Source organism: Anser anser, assembly GCF_964211835.1.
Source record: "Anser anser genome assembly, chromosome: 3".
NCBI classification, from domain to species: Eukaryota; Metazoa; Chordata; class Aves; order Anseriformes; family Anatidae; genus Anser; species Anser anser.
In genome coordinates, this window is record NC_139722.1 from 105,983,718 (window position 1) to 106,006,671 (window position 22,954).

General features: G+C 39.6%; 1 protein-coding gene across 3 annotated transcripts in view; it reads right to left on the minus strand.

Moving 5' to 3' along the window:
• FSHR (follicle stimulating hormone receptor) overlaps positions 1 to 22,127 on the minus strand; it is an 86,193-nt gene extending 64,066 nt beyond the window's left edge. For 2 of the 3 annotated variants that reach the window (XM_083828199.1, XM_083828197.1), the window contains exon 1: positions 21,826 to 22,127. In XM_083828199.1, the coding sequence (XP_083684325.1) occupies positions 21,826 to 21,977 (152 nt within the window). In that variant the 5' untranslated portion in view covers positions 21,978 to 22,127. Of the gene's footprint in view, positions 1 to 19,552; positions 21,797 to 21,825 lie in introns of those variants that run through there. The other variant, XM_083828198.1, reaches the window with a different exon arrangement.
• Positions 22,128 to 22,954: the final 827 nt, after the last annotated feature.

Below are 22,954 nucleotides of genomic sequence, written 5' to 3' on the forward strand. Positions count from 1 at the left end.
TCTAATCTGAACCTCCCCTGATGTAGCTTCATGCTGTTTCCTTGGGCCCTATCACTGTCCCCAGAGAGAAGAGATCAGCGCCTCCCCACACCCTCATGAGGAAACCATAGGCCACCATGAGGTCTCCCCTCAGTGTCCTCTTCTCCAGGCTGAACAAACCAAGTGACTACAGCCATTCCTCATATGTCTTGCCCTCTAGACCCTGCACCATCTTCATAGCCCTCCTTTGGACATTGTCTGATAGTTTTATGTCCTTCTTATATTGTGGCACCCAAAACTGCACACAGAACTTGAAGTGAGGCCACACCAGCGCAGACAAGTTGTGGGACAATCACTTCCCTCAACCGGTTAGTAGTGCCATGCTTGATGCACCCCAGGATATGGTTGGCCCTTTTGGCTGTCATGGCACACTGTTGACTTGCCACTGACCAGAATCACCAGATCCCTTTCTGTGGGGCTGCTCTCCAGACTTTCATCCCTCAGGCTGTATGTATATCCACGGTTGCCCCATGCCAGGAGCAGAATCTGGAACTTGTTCCTGTTCAACTTCATAAAACTGGTGAATGCTCAGCCCTCTAGTGTGTCAAGTAGCATGCTTTTCAACCTCTTTTCACATTCTTCATATCCTCATAACCACTATGACAACTTTGTTTAATGGGACAAAGCTGAAATATCATGGGATAATAAAATAAAGAGAAAAGATGCTCACTGTTACTTCCCTTAATTAGTGCACACAGCCTAAGAAGTACCAGGGCCGCCACCAAATATTTGGATTCATTTGGATAAATCGAAAGCCTTGTTTGAAGTTGCAATGAGATGTCTGATATTCCCGAATACCTGAGCAGTCAGAAACTGTTTAAGAAATAGCACTTGGAGACTCAATTGTACTTTTTTTTTTTTCTTCCCTCTGGGTCTGAGTGTGAGCTGTGTAATTGTAAATATTCTTTCTGCTATCCAATATGTGCTGTATTTTCCGAAGAGCATCATGAGTGCCAAAATAACTAACTCAGCCTGCAGTCTGGGGAAAACAGCATCTCCCAAATGAAAGGTCCAGGATGTGAACGGCATGTCCTCTGCTGTTCTCAGGGCACCAGCTAGACTTATGTTGATTCAGTTAATACAGAAATATGCTGGCCCTATGCCACGTGATCCCACATCTCACTGTGGCGAGCGGAGCATTTCCTTCCTTTTACATACTGAAATGTACATTTGAATTTTAGATACTTATGTTTTGAAATAACCAACACCGAAAGTGACAAAGTTGAAAAATCCCATCCTCCTCTTATTCTAGCACCATGCAAAGAAGCAAAACCTCCTGTTCATGTCCTCTGCTCAGGCCTTCCTCTGATCTGAATATGCCAGCTAACTAATGCCAGGGGTTCGCAGCTGTCTCCTGGTTGTGCTGCTGCCTGTGCAAGAGGAATAAGGACATGGCACACCAAGCATGGGAGCACCAACAAGAGCAACAGGCTCTTCTTGTGTGCATAAGAACGCTTGTAGTCCTTGCATCGCAATAGCAACAGCCACAATGAGGTTTTCAAATAATGACTGCCACACTTTGCACATTGCTTTCAAGTCCAGTAAACACTTCTGTTTATTGCCATTGCTGACCATGTATTTGCAAGTCACTGGCGTTCTTTCAAGCTCTTTCTAGTTTCCATGTCACAAACTTTTCTCAGATTAGCTATTAACTACTGCTGAGGGAAACATTCACAGGGATATGAATTGCAGGTGGATGGATTCTTTCAATTTCATTCTTCACTCCCCTGACAGTTTCTTTTCTCCTTCACAGTCTTTCTCAGTTATTGAGATCTCTTCCCCACAGACATCACCAATTTGATATACAGAAGCAAATGACAAACCCAGGAAGCCTTATTACTTCCGCTTGTACTAAATAAAATAAAATAAAATAAAATGCACTTTCCATGACAGTAGCAAAGACTAGCTCACCGCTGCAACCATGTGAACGTCATGAGGTTCAGCAAGGCCAAGTGCAAGGTCCTGTACCTGGGTCAAGGCAATCCCAAGCACAAATACAGACTGAGTGGAGAATGGATTGAGAGCAGCTCTAAGGAGAAAGGCTTGGGCTTGTTGTTGGGAAGCTCAATAGGAGCCAGCAGTGCATGCTTGCTGCCCAGAAAGCCAACCATATTCTGGGCTGCATCAAAAGAAGTGTGACCAGCAGGTCCAGGGAAGTGATTCAGGGAGGCTGTTGTGAGACTCCTCCTGTAGTACCACATTCAGCTCTGGTGTCCCCAATAAAAGTAGGACATAGGCCTATGAGAGTGAGTCCAGAGGAAGGCCATGAAGATGACTGGAGGGCTTGAGCACCTCCCCTATGAAGAAAGGCTGAGGAAACAGAGGTTGTTCCACCTGGAGAAGAGAAGGCTCTGGGGAAAACTTTATAGCAGTCTTTCAGTACCTAAGGAGTACCTACAGGAAAGCTGGAGAGGGACTCTTTACCGGGGAGTGTAGTGATAAGACAAGGGGTAATGGCTTTAAACTAAAAGAGGGTAGGTTTAGATTAGATATTAGCAGGAGATTCTTTACTGTGAGGATGGTGAAGCACTGGCACAGGTTGCCCAGAGAAGCTGTGGATGCCCCATCCCTGGAAGTGTTCAAGGCCAGGTTGGATGGGGCTTTGAGCAACCTGGTCTAGTGAAAGGTGTTCCTGCTCGTGGCATGGGGGCTGAAACTAGATGATTTTTAAGGTTCCTTCCAACCCAAACTATTCTATGGTTTTATGAAATACTGAGTTTATCTACCTTCCACTAGACATGGATTTACCTTTAGATGCTAAAATGATGATCCTGAACAAAAACAGTAGGACAGCTAGTGTACCACTATCCTTAAAAATACTAACTACAGTATTTTAAGATTGACATATCAATAGCAAACAATGAAAATCTTGTAGTAGTGTCATAAATGGATCTCTAATGAATTTGAAAGCAAGTATTATTTTTTCAGAAAGATGCCAGCTTGATGACACTGGAAAATGAAAGTTTAGCTTATATTCAGAATAAAGATATGCTTAGTGCTTTCACCTTCCAAGTTCTGCTTGAAGATGAACCCTCTGTGGAGGGATATATTTTTTAAAAACTAAAATTAATAAACATAGATGGTTCTATTAAAGAGGCCAATAGAATAGTGATACAGAGACAGGAGAAACTTGACTTTCTCATGTCATAGCTGCAGATTATGAAAGACCCCAAATAAAAACCTTAGCAGTCATGCTTGAAAAAATATATCCTTTCCAATATCTAGCCTCAGTGGATGAAACCTATTCTTCTGCCCCCTTCCTACACACCTTTCCATCAGCTCTCTTGAATTATAAGGTCTCTGAATGACAGTGACAGACAACTTCTTGTGTGAAAATGGATAAAACCTGACTGGAAGAAACAAAGATGTAACGGTTATCTAAGTGAAGGAATGTCATAATAGGCATTCCACAGAGACCTGCACAGGGTCTTCATACCACAGTCAAAAATGATCTGGAAGTGGAGTGAGGAGCAAGGTGACAAGTGTCCATGATGATCAGGGCAGTAGCTAGGTGAGAAGAGTTACAAAAATGGAAGGACTTAATTCTTACACCGCATCTAGTTAAGCTATGCAGCTCCTTTCTATAGGACACTCTGGGTGGTGGACATTCAAGAAGAAATGGATAAATTCATATAAGTAAAATATGTGCAGAGAATTGACTACAAAAACATTACAACACTCAAGATGTCCCTGAGACAGACATGGCTAGAGAGACACACATCTCTCCACTGAGAAACACATCAGAGGAGCAAAAAACCTGCCTAGGGCATCTCTGTCAAAATAGGACTTGCTGTTTGACATGTCAACATGAGGACAGGCAAACACCACCTGTTCTAGCACTAATTTCTGTCTAGACTGAAGTGTCGAAATATTCTTCAATATTTACAGCTAGTGCAAGTGTTTGTACATCACAGAAGAAGAGGTTGCTCCTTAGATTAAAATGATTATAGGATTAGTGTACAGTCTTTGACAGCAGATCAAAAGGTAAAACTGAATCAGAGGTCATGCTTTCAGTGTCTCATTCAGACTATTATTTCATCCCACAGAATTGGCTCTACAAAACATTTCCAAAAATAAATGACACCAAAATGTTTCAGCATTCTATAATAATAAAAATATTAAAAGAATGCTTCATCTCTCCACAAGCTCTTCTTTAAGGTCATTTTGCTAATCTTTCTAACAACAAGGAAAATATGCTGCCAGTATGAAATTTCAAGTTCTTCCTTACCGCCCTCTCCACCTGTACTTCTTTTTTTTTATTTATTATTTTATTTTATTTTTCCATGTCTGAAACACTTTCCTCAAAACCATTCCTCTTTGAAGCTTTCTGCTTCCCACTTATCATATCAAACTGCAATAGAAAATCTACTGAAAAATAGCCAGGGAATCAGAAACTCAGCAAGAATTAAATTTCTTTTCTCATAGACTAAGTCCTTTAGGAAGCAAACTACTGACCAAAAGGTGATCTCCTCCTTCGCTCACAGCTTGTGGATGCTATGGATTGGCTTCTCCCAGACTTCACACACAAAGCCCTGAATTTTGTACCAGGGATAAGTGATGGTAGCAGCTGGAATAGATTTCTTTTTGAACTGTAAAGCAGACTCAGGCTCATAATAATCCAAATGCTTAAAGGCTCTGTGTGACCTGTTTGCTACACTATTTTTCTAATAACTTTCTCCCCCTTTTCCATGTAAAAAAAGGTGGTTCACACACTGTTTGAATACAGGTTACAGTTCTGATCCCCTTCACCTCCAAAATGTTATATTAGCCTTGGGAGAGGTAAAGAGAAGGGCAATAAGGCTGATCAAAGACATGAAATAACAGAGGCATCATGTGACTCCAAGAGGCAGCTAAATTGTAAGCAAACAAGATGACATGGCTTTTCATACTGCACACAGACTGCCAGAACTCCTTCATACAGCTTGCCTGGATGCAAGAAGCTGCCATAAGCTCAGGAGTAGACTTAATGAATAATTTGTGAAAAGATAATTTAGAATCATTAAGGTTGGAAAAGACCTCCAGGATCATCTGGTCCAATCATCTCCCTATCACTGATGTCACCCACTAAAGCAACACAGAATCATCTATGTTGGAAGAGACCTCCAAGATCACCTAGTCCAACCTCTGATCTAACACTAACAAGTCCTCCACTAAACCATATCACTAAGCTCTACATCTAAGCATCTTTTATATACCTCCAGGGATGGTGACTCAACCACTTCCCTGGGCAGCCCATTCCAATGCCTAACAACCCTTTCGGTAAAAAAGTTCTTCCTAATATCCAACCTAAACCTCCCCTGGCACAACTTTAGCCCACTCCCCCTCATCCCCCAAGGGTTATCCTGCTTTCATTGATCTTGGGATTAATCAAAGGATCCCTGAGTAATTCCCTGCATCAAATGCCTTCATGTAGCATGTAGCCAACAATCTCAGCAGTTGAAGATACACTGAAGATGTACTGAGTTAGTAAAACCTAGACTAGGTCTGGGGAAGTGTGAAGTGTGGGTGTCATGTGGTGTTGTGGTGTGCAGAGAGAAAAATCTGCACAAATATGAGCCAGATAAACTTCATGGTCTCACTTTGTATATCAGAAAAACGAATCCAGACCCAGACCTCTCTGCTCCCATTAGAGGTGTAAAATTAAATGTTTTTTTTTTTTTTTTCCCCCTGAGAGAGAGGAAAAGCAACAAAACAAAACAACAACAAAAAAGCAAACACAGAACAGAACTCTGCTTGAAAACAGAGTGAAAATAAATCAGCAGGGAATGGATTAGCTTCAGATCAGACTGCCCAGAGCAGCCTGATCTGGAACAGCGTAGCACTTAGGGTTTGTGTTTCTTGAGATTTCGTTTTAATAAATATAATCAATAGCTCAAATTATGATGAAGGACAAAAGCACAGATCAAATCGATCTAAGCAGTAGCTTAACATTATAAGCCAATGGGTGTCTTTTCTTGTCTAAACGAGGCTGTAAAACAAACAAACAAAAAACCAACAACAACAAAAAACACTGTAAAAACAAACAACCACTGCTTTTCTTCCCCCTTCAGTATAGTTTTCTTAATAAAATTAAGCCAAGTCCAAACTACCAGTCCTGAATGTATTTAATCAAATACAGTATAACTGAAAAGGTTTTTTGCATACCACATGACATCTTAGAAGTGTGAGAGTAATGCCCAGTACAGATAACTTTCATTAACTCTCATTCATACTCTCATTAAAAAGCTGCCATTGGTTGCATGGGTTTGGTGCCCACATATAGAACATAAGACTCTTTTTCGTTGCAGTGTCTGAATCACAGATAAACAGCAAAAGGGTAATAATAACCTTACTATAACACAATACGTGTCAGATGTACTACTGAAGGTCATGCACCTACTCTAGTGATGAGCATGGTTCAGAAGTGATCTAGAATAGCCTTACACCTTGTTAATAAATATTCAGAATTTTTAATCTTCAAGGAGATAATATTGACTATCTGACAGAAAATTCAGTTTAGATCCATAAGCGTTTTTTATTACTTTCTCGTCAGAGTAGATTTCATAATCTACTTATATTACATAGTCTACTAACTTCATAATTCTGCAAGCAGTACCCTTGCAGAAGACACAGAACTTCCTTGGCCAAAGAAGTCAGAAGTTAACTGCAAGTCTGACAAAATAAACAAAATACCAATTATGATTCAACTGTAGTATAAGTTATTTTCTATTCAGTCGGGAAGAATTGATTTTCCCAGCAGTGTCACTTACACTGAAATGATTATTGGACATAAGACAACTTGAGAAAATGATGGAAAAACAAATTAGATGGGCTGCAGATCAGTGGCTTATCTTGACTGCTCACCTTGAAGACAGAGTTAAGGAAACATAATATACAGTACTTGATACCAGGATATGTGAAATCTCTGCTCTCCTTCCACCCCCTGACATTTTATATTACAACTTCAAAACAGAAACAAACATTTCCAGCAGGGATAAAGCATGAGGCAGCACATCTTGCCACTCCAAAGACATATGCTTAATTAAAAGCAATGGTAACTTGCTGTGACAGAAGATAATTAAAGAAGTAAAAATTCTATAATAACTTTGCTTTGTCTAATACTCTCATTTTATATACACATTTAATCATGAGTAGTATGAGAAAAAGGTTGCCAAGGCTCCTTAGCTTTTATCAGCTGACATTTTAGTACTGATGACCAAATGTTAAAGCAATGCAGTAAAAGACCAGACCCAATATTCTTGCACAATCCAATGGAAATCAATAGAAATTCTTCCACTGATTTTTCAATATGTATTGGATAGACCTTTTATCACATGCATAAGCCCAAGTAATGGGAATAGAGGTTAAACTAATCAGGAACATAATGATAATCTTTCTATGCAGAGATGGAATCGTCCTGATCAGAGTTTGTAACAAAAAAAAATGAGTTGGCCTCACATTCTTCTCCAGCGACATCTACAATCAGCAAATGTACTGTACATTAAGTGCTGCACATCTTATCTAGCTGATAGAATCCGCTGCAAGAGACTTGGTTAACTATGTTTGGTTTTGCTTTAGGGCCAGTAAAAATGACAGTCGGTGTCACTACTGAACCTGAAATGTCATCGTAAAGTTTCACATTTACCGTTGCAGAATCTTTACATATATACAGGCTTGTTTCAAAGGTCTATATCATTACTTTAAGATCTCCTCTAATTATGGGTTCCTTGCAGGATCTCCATTTTTTTTCCTCCTCTATCTTATTTGGTAAAAGTTCCCTTAAGTTTTAAAGAAGAGTTAGTCTTGCAAAAAAAAAAAGAGAGAATGAATGGTTATTGGTGTTACTAGCTTTGTTGAGAAAATGTACCATTAATTTACACCCTTTGAGCTGTTGGGTTAGATGTAGCGTTTGGTAAATAACCAGCGCTTCTGTTTATTTCGTCTCACTATGCAAGCACTTTTTTTTTTCTTTCTTTTTCTTTTCTTCCTTATTTAAGGTAACATTCACATCTATTCTTGCAAATAGATTGAGCAATAGTTAGCATGATCTTGGTCATTTTCTATCACTTTCTTAGTGATGAGAAAATGAACATTTGCTCTGAGTTTGACAGTTGTAAAGGACATCTATTTCCAAGGCTTTGTTTATTAGCTTGCACTGTTTAAAAGATTATTTAATTCTGCTTTTGGCAAAAGTAACAGTTTCTATAAGATACTATCATTCACCAAACCAGTATTTAGGGTCTATATATTGAGTTACAAAAGAACAAATAATATGTAAAGAAACTACAGAAAGACACAACTAACTTATTATCTGCCTTTGTGTATGCCTTTTGATTTTCCTGCCTCCTTCATTCAAGGGTAATTCCCTGAAACACACAGGTGTTTCAGATACTTATTCTTTTATTTGGCATAAGTAGCCTCTGACATAGTGAGTATTGCTATTTTAGCGTTAGGATGGCAGGAGTTGGTCTGACACCTTCCTTTCTCCAGAAATTTTCTGCCACCACTTTTTCAATAAGATCCAGGGAGTTTTCTTTTTAAATAAACATGAGGGAAAAACATTTGAATCAACATGCAAACCAAGCATAATTTGGAAGTGTGCTGTTAGGCATGCTAACACAGAACCAGGGTCATTGGATTCTGTGACAGCAGCTACCGAAATATGGATACTGCTGTTGGAAGGGCTCAGTGCCACAGAAACTCCTACAATGAGGTTATACTTAATGCCAAAGGTGAAATTTAGGCCTCCATCTAGTCTAGGTGCACTGTCTTCAATCTCTGGAGTGTTTTAAGAAAAGCTGTTGACATCACATTGAAGATTAAAGCTTCTGGATCTTGTGGGCTTCTAAGATTGAAAGCCCACATGAATCCATAGAGTTTGGACCCAAGAAACACTGAATATTTCCATGCAATATAAGCTAAAGCCCAGAGATGTTGTTCATAAAAGTAGGATACCACCATAAAGTGCTTTACAGAAATGTATACATTCCTTTATAGAGAACAGCAGCCTGCTATCCCTTCAAAAGCAAAGGTTAGTTAACTTTCTAAGGAATGCAGAAAATCTTCAGGTAGATGCAAGCAGGAACTTCTGAAGCACCCCCTGCCTCATTCCCTATTTTAGCTGATAATCACAACTATGTTTTTTCAGCCTGGAGGACACCAAGCTGATGAATCTATGCCTAGAACCAAGGCCACCTCTTGGCAGCCTGACACAGACAAAAAAAAAAAAAGAAAAAAAAAGCCTTGAACAAAGAGCCGGATTCCCTGTTTTCTAATACCATACAGCACTTCATCCTGACTGTTCATGCCTATGACAGACAAACAAAATGACAAGCAGCAGTTGCTGCAAGTCCACAGCCCTGAATCTACAAGGCTGTCCCTGCCAGACCAGGACATCAGTATGCCCAAGGGAAAGTACTCTTTGACAGGTACTTCACTGAGACTCTTATCTCAATGTCCAGCCTGTACAGTCTTCCTGTAAAGTCCTAGAAGAATGCACGCTGAATTCTATAGTCTCAGCCACAACAATATAACATGGCAAAAACATACACAAAAATGAAGGAAGCCAAAGTAATCTTATTTGCAGCATTAATACTATATATCTTTTAAAAAACATATCGTGTAAATTTATTCATGTATTTATGAAGGGCTATAGCTAAGAACCTGCACAAAGACAGTAGCTAAACTCATAATGGATGAAAACCTGTCAATTAGTACTCCGTATACACACATAATGAGTTTTGAGAAAGGCTGTAGAAGTTGTTCACCTCAATTTTAGTAAAGCATTTGAAGCCGTCTCCCACAGCATTCTCCTGCAGAAGGTGGCATAGGGAGGAGTACAGTTCACTGGGTGAAGGACTGGCTGGATGGCAAAGCTCAAAGATTCATAATAAGTAGAGTTCAACCCCGTTGGAGGCCAGTCACAAGTGGCATTCCCCAGGGCTCAGTCTTGCAGCCGGTTTTGTTTATCATTTTTATCAATGATCTGGATGAAGGGATTGAGTGTATCCTCACTAAGTCTGCAAACGACAACAGGCTGGGTGGGAGCGTTGATCTACCTGGGGGTAGGAAGGCTCTGCAGAGGGATCTGAATAGGCTAGATCAATGGGCTGAGTCTGATCAGATGAAATTCAACAAGGCTAAATGCTGGGTGCTGCACTTCGGCCATAACAAACCCAGGCAGTGGTATAGGCCTGGGGAAGAGTGGCTGGAAAGTAGCCCAGCAGAAGAGCACCTTGGAGTGCTGGATCAACAGCCAGATGAACATGAGCCAGCAGTGTGCCCAGTTGGCCAAGAAGGCCAATGCTATCCTGGCTTGTATCAGAAACAGTGTGGCCAGCAGGACTAAGGAAGCAATCGTCCCACTGTACGCAGCACTGGTGAGACCACATCTCGAGTACTGTGCTCAGTTTTGGGCCACTCACAACAAGAAGGATATTGAGTTGCTGGAATGCTTTCAGAGAAGAGCAGTGAAGTTGGGGAAAGGACTAGAAAGTATGAGAACATGAGAAGCAGCTGAGGGAACTGGGATTGTTTAGTCTGGACAAAGGAGTCTGAGGGCTGACCCCATCACTCACTATAACTACCTGAAAGGAGGTTGTAGTAAGGTGGGTGTCAGTCTCTTTTCTCAGATGACAAGTAATAGAACGTGAGGCAATGACCTTAAGTTGAGTCAGGGGATGTTTAGATTAGATGTCAGGAAGAATTTCTTCACAGAGAGGGTGGTCAGGCATTGGAATGGGCTGCCCAGGGAAGTGGTGGCACCACCATTCCTGGAGGTATTCAAGAGATGTATGGACATAGCACTAAGGGATGGGGCTTAATGATGGGACACAGTAATTTAGGTTGATGTCTGGACTTGATGACCTTGAAGGTTTTCTCCAACCTAAATGATTCTATAACAGATCCAACAATTATCTGTAACTGAAATGCTCACAAAAATCTTCACCTCAACTGTCTTGAAATTAGACTGTAGCACTACTGTGCAATGCTGCTCTTCTAGTAAAGTGACAGAAACTGATACAAGGAAAGCATACAAATGAAGAAATTGGAAAATATGATGATGCACTAGTAGCATGTCAGTATAAATACATTTGAGGAAAAAAACCCTGAAACTGTATATACATTGCTTGAACATTATGACTCCTTATTTAGGAGATCCAAAACAGCAGGCCTGCATTTCATGCTGCTGAGCACAAAGCCTTTTCATGATAAGAAATAGTTATTAGAAAGTAATATGAATATGCTAAAGTTATTTTTATTTTTTATTTTTGAGCAAGGGAATACATTGTCATAAGAGTATGGTCTGGTGAATAAGATCCTGAAGGGGCTGTAGTCCCAGATACACCATTTATTTGTTACCCTGTACTTTTGGGAAACTACTTCTCCTTTATATCTTGTGGCTTTACCACTTCTGAAATGGATAAAATTATATTTACCTACTTATCAAGAATGTTGTGAAATCTGTTACTAATTATAGCAAACTTTGTGAGCCCTAAGAAAGTCTACATCTCCATATGGCCTACTAAAACAATTAAAACCCTCACTAATAACTTAAAATATATTTTAACTTTTACATATATATCTCATTTGTGCTTTCAACAACTCTATTTTTCCCTGGAGTGGTTTCCTGTGCAGTGCAAGAGCACAAAGTCCTGAATCTGCAAATACGTACAGATGGGTAGTTTTGCACCTGTGATTTGTCCCACTGGAACACCACAGAGCTGCTTGGGCAAGCAATTAGGATGTGTACAAATATTTGTGGACTCAAACTCTACATTTTCTTGTAAGGTATTCTCTCTCAGGGGCCACTAATAGTGATTTCAAAGCGCTGAAGAACAAGGTCTGGGCTTCATCTGCCATGGCAACAATATACTGCAAATAGGAAATTTATAGCTCCTGGGATTCAGATACAGTGAACGTTTCCCCAAACCAGTAATTCCACCCAGAGAGAGTTGTTGTTCTGCTGGGGCATGTCTTGTTTTGCTGTCATTTTCTGACTCAGTCTGTACTTCTTTTATGACTCTCCACTTTCCAAGAAAAGAAAAAAAGAAACAATTTCCATAGCAGCTCTGTTGGCCAAAGAAAACTTCAGGGATGAGGCAAGTTTTTTAGCATCAATCCTCTACCTTCCAACAGTAGTGGGGAGTTGGGGGATTTATAACCCCTCTTCTTACATATAGCTTGCTCAGAAATTTCCATATGTCTGTAAATATTCCGTCTGTGAGACAAGACTATTCTAAGAAAAGACTTCAGCATTGGTTATTTCTCAGTAGTTAGCGAGGAAAAAAAATGTATTTGGCTGATCTGTGTTCATTTTCTGCAGCTGTGAAGAGACCGGAGATGCTAGAGAGAGCAGTATGGGCAGTAACTTCTACTGCTGGAGCTAAGTTTGCTGTCTTGCCTAGATGAGTGTCTGTGGCTGTCATAGATGCAAGTACTTCCAGTTGAATAACATGCCATTTGACATAGGCTCTGTCCTCAAACATGCTTACTGGGCTACAAAAGTGAATAGCTGAGTATATTTATTGCATGCAGTGGTGTAAGTGAACAAAGAAATCAAAGCTGAATCAAAGTTAGCACAGAAATCCACACTTCTCAAAGCCCAGAGTTGGCAGGAGTGTTACACCAGGGATCATTTCTAAGCATGAGGCATAGCACAGAATATAAAACCACTGAAAGTCTTTCCAGAAGGTTCGTAAAGAAAACCACTAGAATTCCTAGCCTGCCTGTGTGACAATGCTCTTTAATGAAGAAAAACATATATAAATATACACCCAAATAAGTACACATCACTTTTTCCCAGTTCCTCTTCCAATCTTCAGGGTAATTCCTATTCTTCATTATTTTCCTGTACGAAGTGAGTGGCCAGCTGGTAATTTATGTATAAATTAAATCTTACCTTTCTGACTCACAAAAGCAATCCCACCCATTTTGACAAGTCATCTCAGAACAGGGAAAGCAAGATTTGTCCTGTACCTACTGAAATGTTTTTAGTTACAACTAAGCTTGATAGAGACTGGTCAACTCTAAGAAGCTGATGAGAAATTATTTAAAATATTTCTGGTTGAAAGACAGTCTATGACTAGAACCAGTGCTAATTCTTCAAATAATATAAATGTTATGAAAAGTAGATACTCAAACCATTAAGTCAGTATGCTGCAAGGTGACATTTTTTCCTATGGAACATTAACAGTTAAAATTGTGGAGTGGTTTGTCCCTGCTTATGAACTTTCTGTGTAAATTGGGCTCTCCCCAAGCCTGCTGCATTCCACTAATATTTCTCCATTAATTTGTTCTTGGGTGCTACTTCCCTTTCATGGCTCTGCTAACCACAAGCTTTCTGTAAGAAAGGAACCTGGAATAATAATATCAGTTGGTCAGAAATGCAAAGAAAAGTATCTTTGTGCTTTATTTAATATAACAGTTCAAATCGGTATGAATCTAAATTCATGATTTCCACAGTCCCCTTTCAAATCCAAAAAAGTCCACTGAGCATTGTTTCAACATATGTTCCCTTCTTATTCTACTCTCAAACAAGGGATTAATCAAACACAGAAAACTTGGAATTTTTCCCCACCCCATGTTTATGCACATAGTGGTTTTGGAAAACCACTGAAGATTCACAGGTTACTTACAAATAACTATTCACAAACTAGTTCCAAGTAACGGTCTATATTTGAGCAAAACATCATATCAGAAATCACAACTTCATGTGTGCTATGGGGGAACTTTAAGTAAGTAGGAACATTACTAGGGCTGTCTAGCAAAGACTTTCCCAAAACAGGATTTCCAGGCAAAATATGCTAACGTGCTGACTAGCAACCACATTCTTGTGCAGATAAGAGGGTGTACAGAGGGGAAGGCTTCAGCTCACAGCTCACCCAGCAGCTACAAGTTCAAAGTCCAGGCTGCCCTGACTATATCAAGTTTTGAATGTGTTACAGTCAAAGATAGAGAATTATTTAGCCAGTCCAGCAAAGACACAGGCTCAGAAAGCTCACAAGTTATGGAAATATACTTACGGAAAACAAAGGCTAGTTCATGCTCAGTTGGATTGAAGGCTGTTTTCATTTCATGCAGAAACATATCTCCCTTTGCATGTAATAAATCTGCAAATTCTCCTCTAGTTAACTATGAAAAAATATATTGAAGTGGCCTGATAAGGTAATGAGAGATAAGAAGCATCCATATCTTTCAGGCTGAGCTCCTGAAGCACATAAGGATGTTTGGAGAAAAACATTAAGCAGAGCAAACAAATCACATGCTTTTCTAACCCTAGACGACAAAAATCAAGGAAGCTGCACCTGAATAAAGGCAGCAATTGCGCTCCCTATTATAGCTTATGAAAGGCAATTAGAAGAAATAATTTTCTATACTCTTATATGAAACCCAGGCTTGACTCTGACCTATAATTTGATATAAACTTAATTTTAATGACTTACATTTCACTGCTAATAAGAGCAGTCTAATCAAACTACAGGCAAGGACTGTGAAATAATTTACAAGTTTTATCTGGAAAGGTCAAGGTCTTAAACAAAGAAAAGTGACTTTTCCTACCAAAGTGCTTGTCCTTCACAGTGTAAAACTAATACACCATTATGAAAAATGATACTTGTCTTTTGTGCCCAGTAAATCTTGTTTACCAAATACACACACAAATAAACTGCCAGTTGACCACCACCAAAATGAACAACCAGTGTCTGACAGAGGTCCTCATTGCCAGACCGCAAAAATGAACTCAGTTCTTTCCACTGAAGTTAATGAAGCTATGACAATTTAAATTAGCTGTGAACCTATCCCAATTATCTTTTAGCTTGCCTGCACAAGGACACTCAGGAAAGTTAAGCAGAACTAAAGTAAAAAGCTGTCAAGTTAGAAGAGATTGTCTGAAGCATGTTGAACTTTGCATGGATTTCTTCCATTCCTCAGTTAGGTGTCTGACAGGTTTATTTTTCTTTGCTATGCTAGATAATTTGGTTGGCTTCAGAGGACCCCTTCCTGTATGCAAACTGCAGGCACTTAGAGCAGCTATCCCCTCCAGGCCAGTATATTCACTTGAGATCTTCAATATGACCATACATTCTGTTCTGGCTCTTATCCGCTCTCTTTCTCTTTCCTCTTTTTAAGCTCTCCATGTACCTAATATTTTCAGTGATGTTCCCAGCCCAATGAGAACCCCTTTGGCATGTGGGAGGACAAACATGCATCTTTCTGCATCCACCTCAGCATAAATAGCCTGAGGTCCATATGAAAGGAATGGGAGGGTAATTTAGCTAAGCTGAACAACTACAACAGAAACACAGAATCATCTGAGAAGCATGTCCTTCAAACTCATAAAAACACTCTTAAAAATTTAATCCTAGAGCTCTCCCACCTAGTAATATTTATACACAGGCATCAATAAGATTCTGGGCCAAAGAGTCTTGGTATCACAGGATGGGATGTGACATGAAACTAACAGATTTCAATATTAGGAAAGAAAAAGCAACAAGGTCTAAAAAAAAAAACAGTTTTAATTCTGGGTAGTAAAAACTGATGAGTTGTGAGAAGCCATAGAAAGGGGAGTAAATGGAGCTAGGAAATCATTTATATGATTGAAGAGTTTAGTGAGGCATACTGTTTAGAGCAAAGGAAAATTAACTGCTGCAGGACACTAGCGAATTCAAGATTCCTCAAGTCTGTTTTCTAATTCATATTCTTATCAGAGGGATAAAAGATTGAGCTCCATTCTCCATTGTAATGTCCCCTAAGCTTAACAACTTCTCCATTTTAACCACATTTTAGTTTGAAAACTACTTATTTCTGATCTTACAGGGACTTTTCTCTCTTGCTGTTCCTCTGTGCTAAACCTTGGTGCTTACCAGCTTGCATCTTATAAATCACATTACTGTCAGGCTCTCATACGTTATAATTAAATGAGACAAGATTTGAATGGGGAGGCACCCAAGATGAAGATATCCTATTCCAGACAAGGGAAGAAAATGAAACAGCTACAAATGATTTGTTTAATCTTCCGAACACTTCAGAAAAACATTGATAATAAACTCATTCAATAAGCAAGTTATGATTCTTTGTAAGTAGAAGTGAAGCAGATTATATCTAGAATGTCTGACTAGAAGACTACACAGAGCTGACAAGACTCTTCCATCTGCTATCAGACATTTGGGGAGGTGACATGAGCCCAGTTCTTTTTGTGCTTAGGACAGTCTTGGAGTGAACGTAAAAATAAGCATGTACTTCTTTAGCCAATCTTTATGCAAACCTTTGATTCTGAACATCACTTGTACTGTGAATATTTTTATCTTCCTCATTAACACAAAAAGACACAGAAAGAATAGAAATGTCACTCATCAATGAAGTCCCAAACAAATATTTCTCTCCTCAGTTTCATAGTTGCAAAGAATTACTTGCCTTTTTATCAATTATGAAATTCAGAGATCAGTGCTTCTGTAACTTCTGTTTCCTAAACTGGGATGTTTTTAAACATCCTATAACAAGCACTTCCATTTGACAGTTACAGTTTATGACTTAAATGCCTCAGAATAATAAGTAAAATAGCGAAGACTGAAGCTATCAGTTTGGTTGGAGGGGAGCAGAAACACCTTCTGTCCTAGTGACACCTGTTTGCATAGGCAGAGCATCTCCAAAAATGCAGTGGGAGTGGAGATGCTCCAGACAGAGTAGTATGCCGGTTTATGCCTCATGAGGAATCAGCTTTGTTTTCTGTGTGCATGTGCAAGACAGAGACTGCTAGAAAAGTCAGGATTTGTACAGCAGGAGTCAATCTGTAGCTGATCCCAGCGTCACAGGCTGGGGTAAGACTTTGTTACCCTCTCAGTGCCCCATGAAAACAAAAATCAAGTCTTGTCCTTCACTGTGTTTCCCTGGAAAGAGCTTACTGATTTAACAAGTCATATACTTGTCATTTCATTTTAAGTGAATGCACTTTCATTTCAAAGATACATTACATGAATATGAATCATTTCAAAGAATTTCAAAGATACATGCACACAGCGATCCATCTTCAGACTAGATCATACATCTCAGTCACTGTAAGTCAGGTGAAAGTCACGCATATGTATTTATTGCCATAGTACAATGAGTAATCCAGCAGACTGTGTTGCAGCACAAAGCTCCTCGTATTGCACACAGTGCACCGCCTCATCTTAAAATGCTTCTAAAGCTGTAGAAACTGGATGTTTCTACAGAGATATACACTTGGCGATTTATACTAGCTGAAGATCTGCCCTGCAGAGTTTATTATCTTTCTTTAGTGTCACTTCCTTCCTTGGGCTTTTCTTTATTCTCTGTTATGCTCTGCTTATTTCTTTTTATCCTCACAGTGAAAATGTCAAATACAGAATCTAACATATGCATTGGACTTTTCAGGCAATATACAGCCAGCGATCATACACCAACTTCTATAGCTTTCTGCTTCAAAGTATGAACTGGTCATAAATTTGAAAAGAGAAGAATTTAACACTAACTGCAGACTTTTTTTTTTTTTTCCTACACTGATAGCAGAAGCAACGCTGGTTAAAAAGCAAAAAAGAAAGTCTTAGATAGCATGCAACATACCATGAATGTGCTCTGCAGTGCGAATATTTCCATCCCTTTCTGATAATGCATGGATTTATTGATTAACTATATAATTAACTACTGTAACATATGTATTTGACAGCTTCATGGGTCTTCATTTCATTAGCTTGTCTTCATCACCCTGTTTGTCTTATATTAAGGTTAGTACTCCAGTATAAACACCTGAGTAAGAGCTGTAATTGCTTGCAGGTTTCAATGTGCTTTCAACTTTATGTGTGAAAGCATAAAAAATTCTAATTGCAGCTGTCAATGACAGCGTTGCAGCTACTGTTCACATCATTTGTAGCTTGTGTCTCGGGGAAGCACATCTGACTCATTTAGTTCATAACAAAGAACTTGCTATTTCAAGGCAGCCACTGTTCTAGTGGGCAGACGTCTACCCAGCCTTGACTTGATAGTCTAAAATAAATATCCTTGAGCAGTTGTACAAAAACACCTATGCAAAGGGCAAGAAAAAATACCACTGTTTACAGTTTGCAGATAGTTGGGAGAAAACCTTCTGCATAACATACATCTAAACTGCTCTGTCGATGGCTAAACTGGTTAGTGAAGCTGGAGAAGGTATTTTAAAATACAAAACAACACATGACCAACCCTAAGCCTTATTTATTTTACCTGCAATTTTCCTCTCTCTCAGGCAGCGTTTCAATGGGTGCAAAACGATGGACCATTTCTGTTATCAATTATTTCAATCACCTTAGTTGCTCCTTTCTAAAACTGGCACCATTCCCCTGCTGAAGCCTCTGGCCTGCTAACATGTTAAACCATTGCTCACAAGGAAACTTTTACTTAGCTGAGTGGCACACTTGCAAGCTTTCTTTGAGGAGCCTCCATTCTCAAGAGATGTTTCTTATAACATCTCCGTGGTGTAGAAAACAGGAAAGCAGAAGGTATCTACTGGTCCACATCTCCCTGCTGCTTTGGGCTGCTTCACTTTTATATCAGCTAAGGAGAGTTAATCGTCAAGACAGTAACCTTTAGGAGCAGCAGCAAATCAGGAAATTAAATGAGTTGGAGACAGTTTCTCTTTATAATGAATACTGTATGACCAAATTTGATTTCATAATAGCATTAATTACAGGATGCAGATAAAACACTGATATTAATATTTCTCTCACATAACTCTGCCAACTGCAAGTAGAATTGGACCAATCAGCCCTCTCCCACTTCCCTTACAAAGTTGCCTTGTACTGTTGCTTTATTTTGTCAAAGAGGTATATTCTACTGCCCACATGGGTGCCCCTAACTGCTGGTATACAGCTCTCTACTTCCCTGGGTTAAGAGTGGTTTAAGGCTCTTCTCAGATGAGAAACCCAACAGGTGTTGTAAGAGATTAGTAAGCTTTTCCTGGCATTTCTAGTTGTATTCCCAGTTGACATTTATACATTTCTGCTTAAAGCAGTTTGCTAAGTCTTAGGAAGGATCCCTTCTATTCTGAAAACAAGTTATTTTTGTTTATGTTACTTTCTCTAATTAAGATCTCCAATGACTAAATGAAATCTCAGTGAATAGTAAGAATGGACTACTAAGCTTAACACTGGCTTTTAAAACTGTTTTAAATCTTCGAGGAGTGAACTGCCATAATTAGTTGTTCCTGAGCCCCCCTCCCCAGGTGATTAATAATTAACACACCGACACAAATGATCCTAAACTTTCCATCTCAACTTTCTTCCTCCCTTTTCCCGTGTGTTGTCTCCAGTCCTTTAAGTCACAGCCATATGTATTTTTCACAGTCGTTTCAGTACCTACTTCTATCAACCCCCTCTTCCCTTTGTGCCACCCTTGCCAAAGCTGGTGCTGATCCAATCAGGAGCAGAGCCCCAGCTCTTGTATCAGGAGCGTGAACTTTGCACTGCTGTACAGCATACAGCTGGTGGTTCTGTGAGGACGATGTTTTTATACTGAGAATTTTACCAAGTAACGTAGTACTTACGAATGCCACATACACTGTCCCAACTTAAATATCTGTAGAGAAACAGAAACACAGAAACAGAAGTGCTTGATGCTTATGCTGTTCTCTCTCCAATGCTTTCATGAGCATGTTTTTCATCATCTAAATGGCACTAGGGTAGCTTAGGAAAGCTGTCTAGACCACCTTCTCACAGAAGGTGAAGAGCTCCAAGAATACTGAACAACACACACACGTATGTCTAACCATAAACCATATCCAGCATGTTCAGAATGAGTTCTTAAGTGAAAAAAGCACCTTGCAGGAGCTGTACTTGGCAGGGAGAAATCTGTGCTCATGTGCTACAGAGGATCCTTAGATGCCACTGCCATCTACACTCAAGTTGCTACGCTGGTTTTAAAGCCCTTTTGACTCCTTGAGGTGTTTGGAAGAAACACGGTGAGATCTTATTCTCTGTTACCAACAGTGCATTTGCAACAGCACCTGGAGTGGTGAAGTGTTTCGGTCAGCTGAAACAACCCACTGGGTATTCAGCTTAGGAAGACACCATTCCAGAATACCCTTTTGACCTTGGATGAAGATCTAAGGTTTATCTGTCACTTTAAAACTCCTCAGCTAATGCACCTGTTTTTTTTGTCACGTTAACACTAGAGTCTACAGAGTTTTCATGGACAAATTCCTAAGCTGTGCTGAATTTAATCGCAGGGCTATGGTGATTTAACAGGACAAAAATTGCCCCCCGAGGAAACAAAAGTTGGTGTAAATGGGAAGAGAGTCAAGGCAAGAGATTCAAACTGCAATATTTATACAACACTGCAAGAAGAAAGAGTTCAGCTGCTGTTTACAGTCACAGAATGTTGTAGTCAGCCTGTCTCAGGGAACACACAGTTGTGCCAAAGAACCAGCAAATTAGCAACCTTAAAAAACCCTAGAGAAGTTCACAAGGATCTGCTGGAAACAAACCCCATTATACTGGCAGGTGTTTTTGGTGATTTAAAATTCTACTTCTTCGCAAAAATAATTATAATTTTTTTTTTTTTAAATCCCTGGAAGGCAGCCCTTAACTGTGTAATCTAAAGAAACAATCAAAGCAAAATTAAACAAAATTAGCAGTGTGTGCCTGGAACACAATTCACGTAAGATTCAGATGACCCAAATTATGGATGGATTATTTTTTCCTCTAGTTGTGTGAATGATTTAAACTTTTACTGACCTTATGTGGTTAATTCAGGCATTTTTCTCAAGTTTTCACCACAATCTGCTTATTCAGTGAGCATAACAACTACTACTTCTGAATGAAACAAAACGTCTGTGCTAGGAAAACTGTGGGACATTAACCAAGGATATATATGGTCTGTAAGGTCAGGATACGGACATATTTATAGGGACATATTTTTCAACTAGGGACATATCATTCTTCCTTGTATCCTCCCTCCAAGTTGCCACTCCAGTTATTAATAAAAGGGTTTATCAAGGACGACTCCTTTCATTTTTTGTGTTAGGTCCTAATGATGCCAGACACCTGTGGGTGTAGGCAAGGGGTAATATAAATCGCTTAAAAAAAAAAGATAAAACAATCACTTGCACAGTTATGTGCTTGACATTGCATGAGTTTTCTTGCTTGCCTGTTCTAGTGACACAGAAAACAGCTACCATACAATATTGTTCATGTTACTTTATGGAAAACAAAGAGAAGATTTAAGATAAAAAAAATAAATCTTGAGTAGTGCAATATTGTATCTTTACATGGTTCACTCTCTTCAACTCAGTCATGCAGCTCCTCTGATAGAGGAGAGTCATTCTCTGAACCACATTGCAGCACTTTCTTTAATGCCTTCACGATTTCCAAACAGAAAACAATAAGCTGCTTCTTGGCAAATAAGCCCAAACCTTCGGAAAGCTCCTGCAGCACAGACAGAAATGCTCACCAAGTTGTTTGGGGCAGACAAGTTGTACTACGTGCTTTGACAATGCGAGAGTAAGCTGTAAGGAAAGCTTAGACCTTATACTTTAAGATGCTGTCACAGTACCAAAGAATCCTGGTTAAAATCTACTCTGCACTTTGCATTATAGCATATTGCATCTTTTCTTAACAGAGATTTTAAAGTGAGCATGATAAGAGTGAGGGAGAAGAGCTTCAAGCTGTAATTAAGTGAGCGTCAGAGTAAGCTCTGTGCTTTTCCAACAGCTGGTGTAAGTTTCCCCAGTGACCCCTACAAACCCAGTCCTTGGCAGCAGTTTGTTTTGAAAGCCAGCAAGAAGGCTGCTGCTCACAACCCTTCCCTCTCCCCACTTACAGTTCAGTGGCATTGGTGGGGATGTCCCGAGGAAGCTGGACCACCTTGCTCTCCTGACAGATGAAAATCCTGCCTGCACAGTGGCATGCGTGGTGCTGGCAGCTGGAGCAGCTTACCAGGAGAATCAGCGAGCACGTGAGAACCAAGAACATCTCTGTCTTCACATCTGTCCCCTAATCCTCCATCTAGAAGGAAGGAGTGTGAAGACCTCACGATGCAACTCAGAGAGTCTCCCTGTGTCGAAGATCCGCCCTAAAAGCTGAGACAGAGCACGTGACTCTTAGGGGAGGCCTTCTGAGCAAGTTTCACTTCATGGCCAGAGATCCTTTATGGACTTGCTATTGGGATGGAGAAAAGTGATGGTGGTTTTCCGTGATAAAAGTTATAATATATTTTTTGTAATATTTATTTTATAACATTACTTTCTATTTTAAGTGGCGTTAAAATCACAGGCCCCAGCTGAATGGACTAGAGTGCTTTTGGTGCACTGTATATCTACACTGGAAAAGGGGCCTTCCATCTCAGCTATGATATTTTGCATGTTTTATTCGGTAAGACAAGAGACAAGAAACTGTTTTCATGTCCTAGAGCCTAGGCACTGTTGCCACCGAAGGAGAGGTACTATTTGTACTTCCCTTCATGAATCCAAGAGTCCCTGCTTTTATGTTGCTCCTAGGTAAATATACATATATATATATATGTATATGTATTTGTATTTTATAAGATATGTCATCTATTTGATAGGTTAAAAGCTATATAACCCTGAAGCTAGAGCTAAATAACGCACCTTTATTTTTAACTGTGATTATTCTACATGCACTTGCTGATTCTTTTCCTTTCTTCCTCGGCACCTTTAAAGGAACACAAAGGGAGAAAATGCCACAACCCAAAAGGTCTTTGGAGACCAGTAACCTAATTTCATCATCTGGAAAATAAACAGATTTGAGACACAACAGGAGGAAACCAGCCTCAAGAATATCATCATAAGGCCCGGACACAGAATCCCATCTTTGAGTCCTTGTCTATTTACTTTTTGACTGAGTTAAATTTTCTTTCTTGTTACAAATATTAGTCCTTGTGGAAGGGACCTTACTAACTCTTTCCTGTCTCTGTCATTCTGCACCAGTCT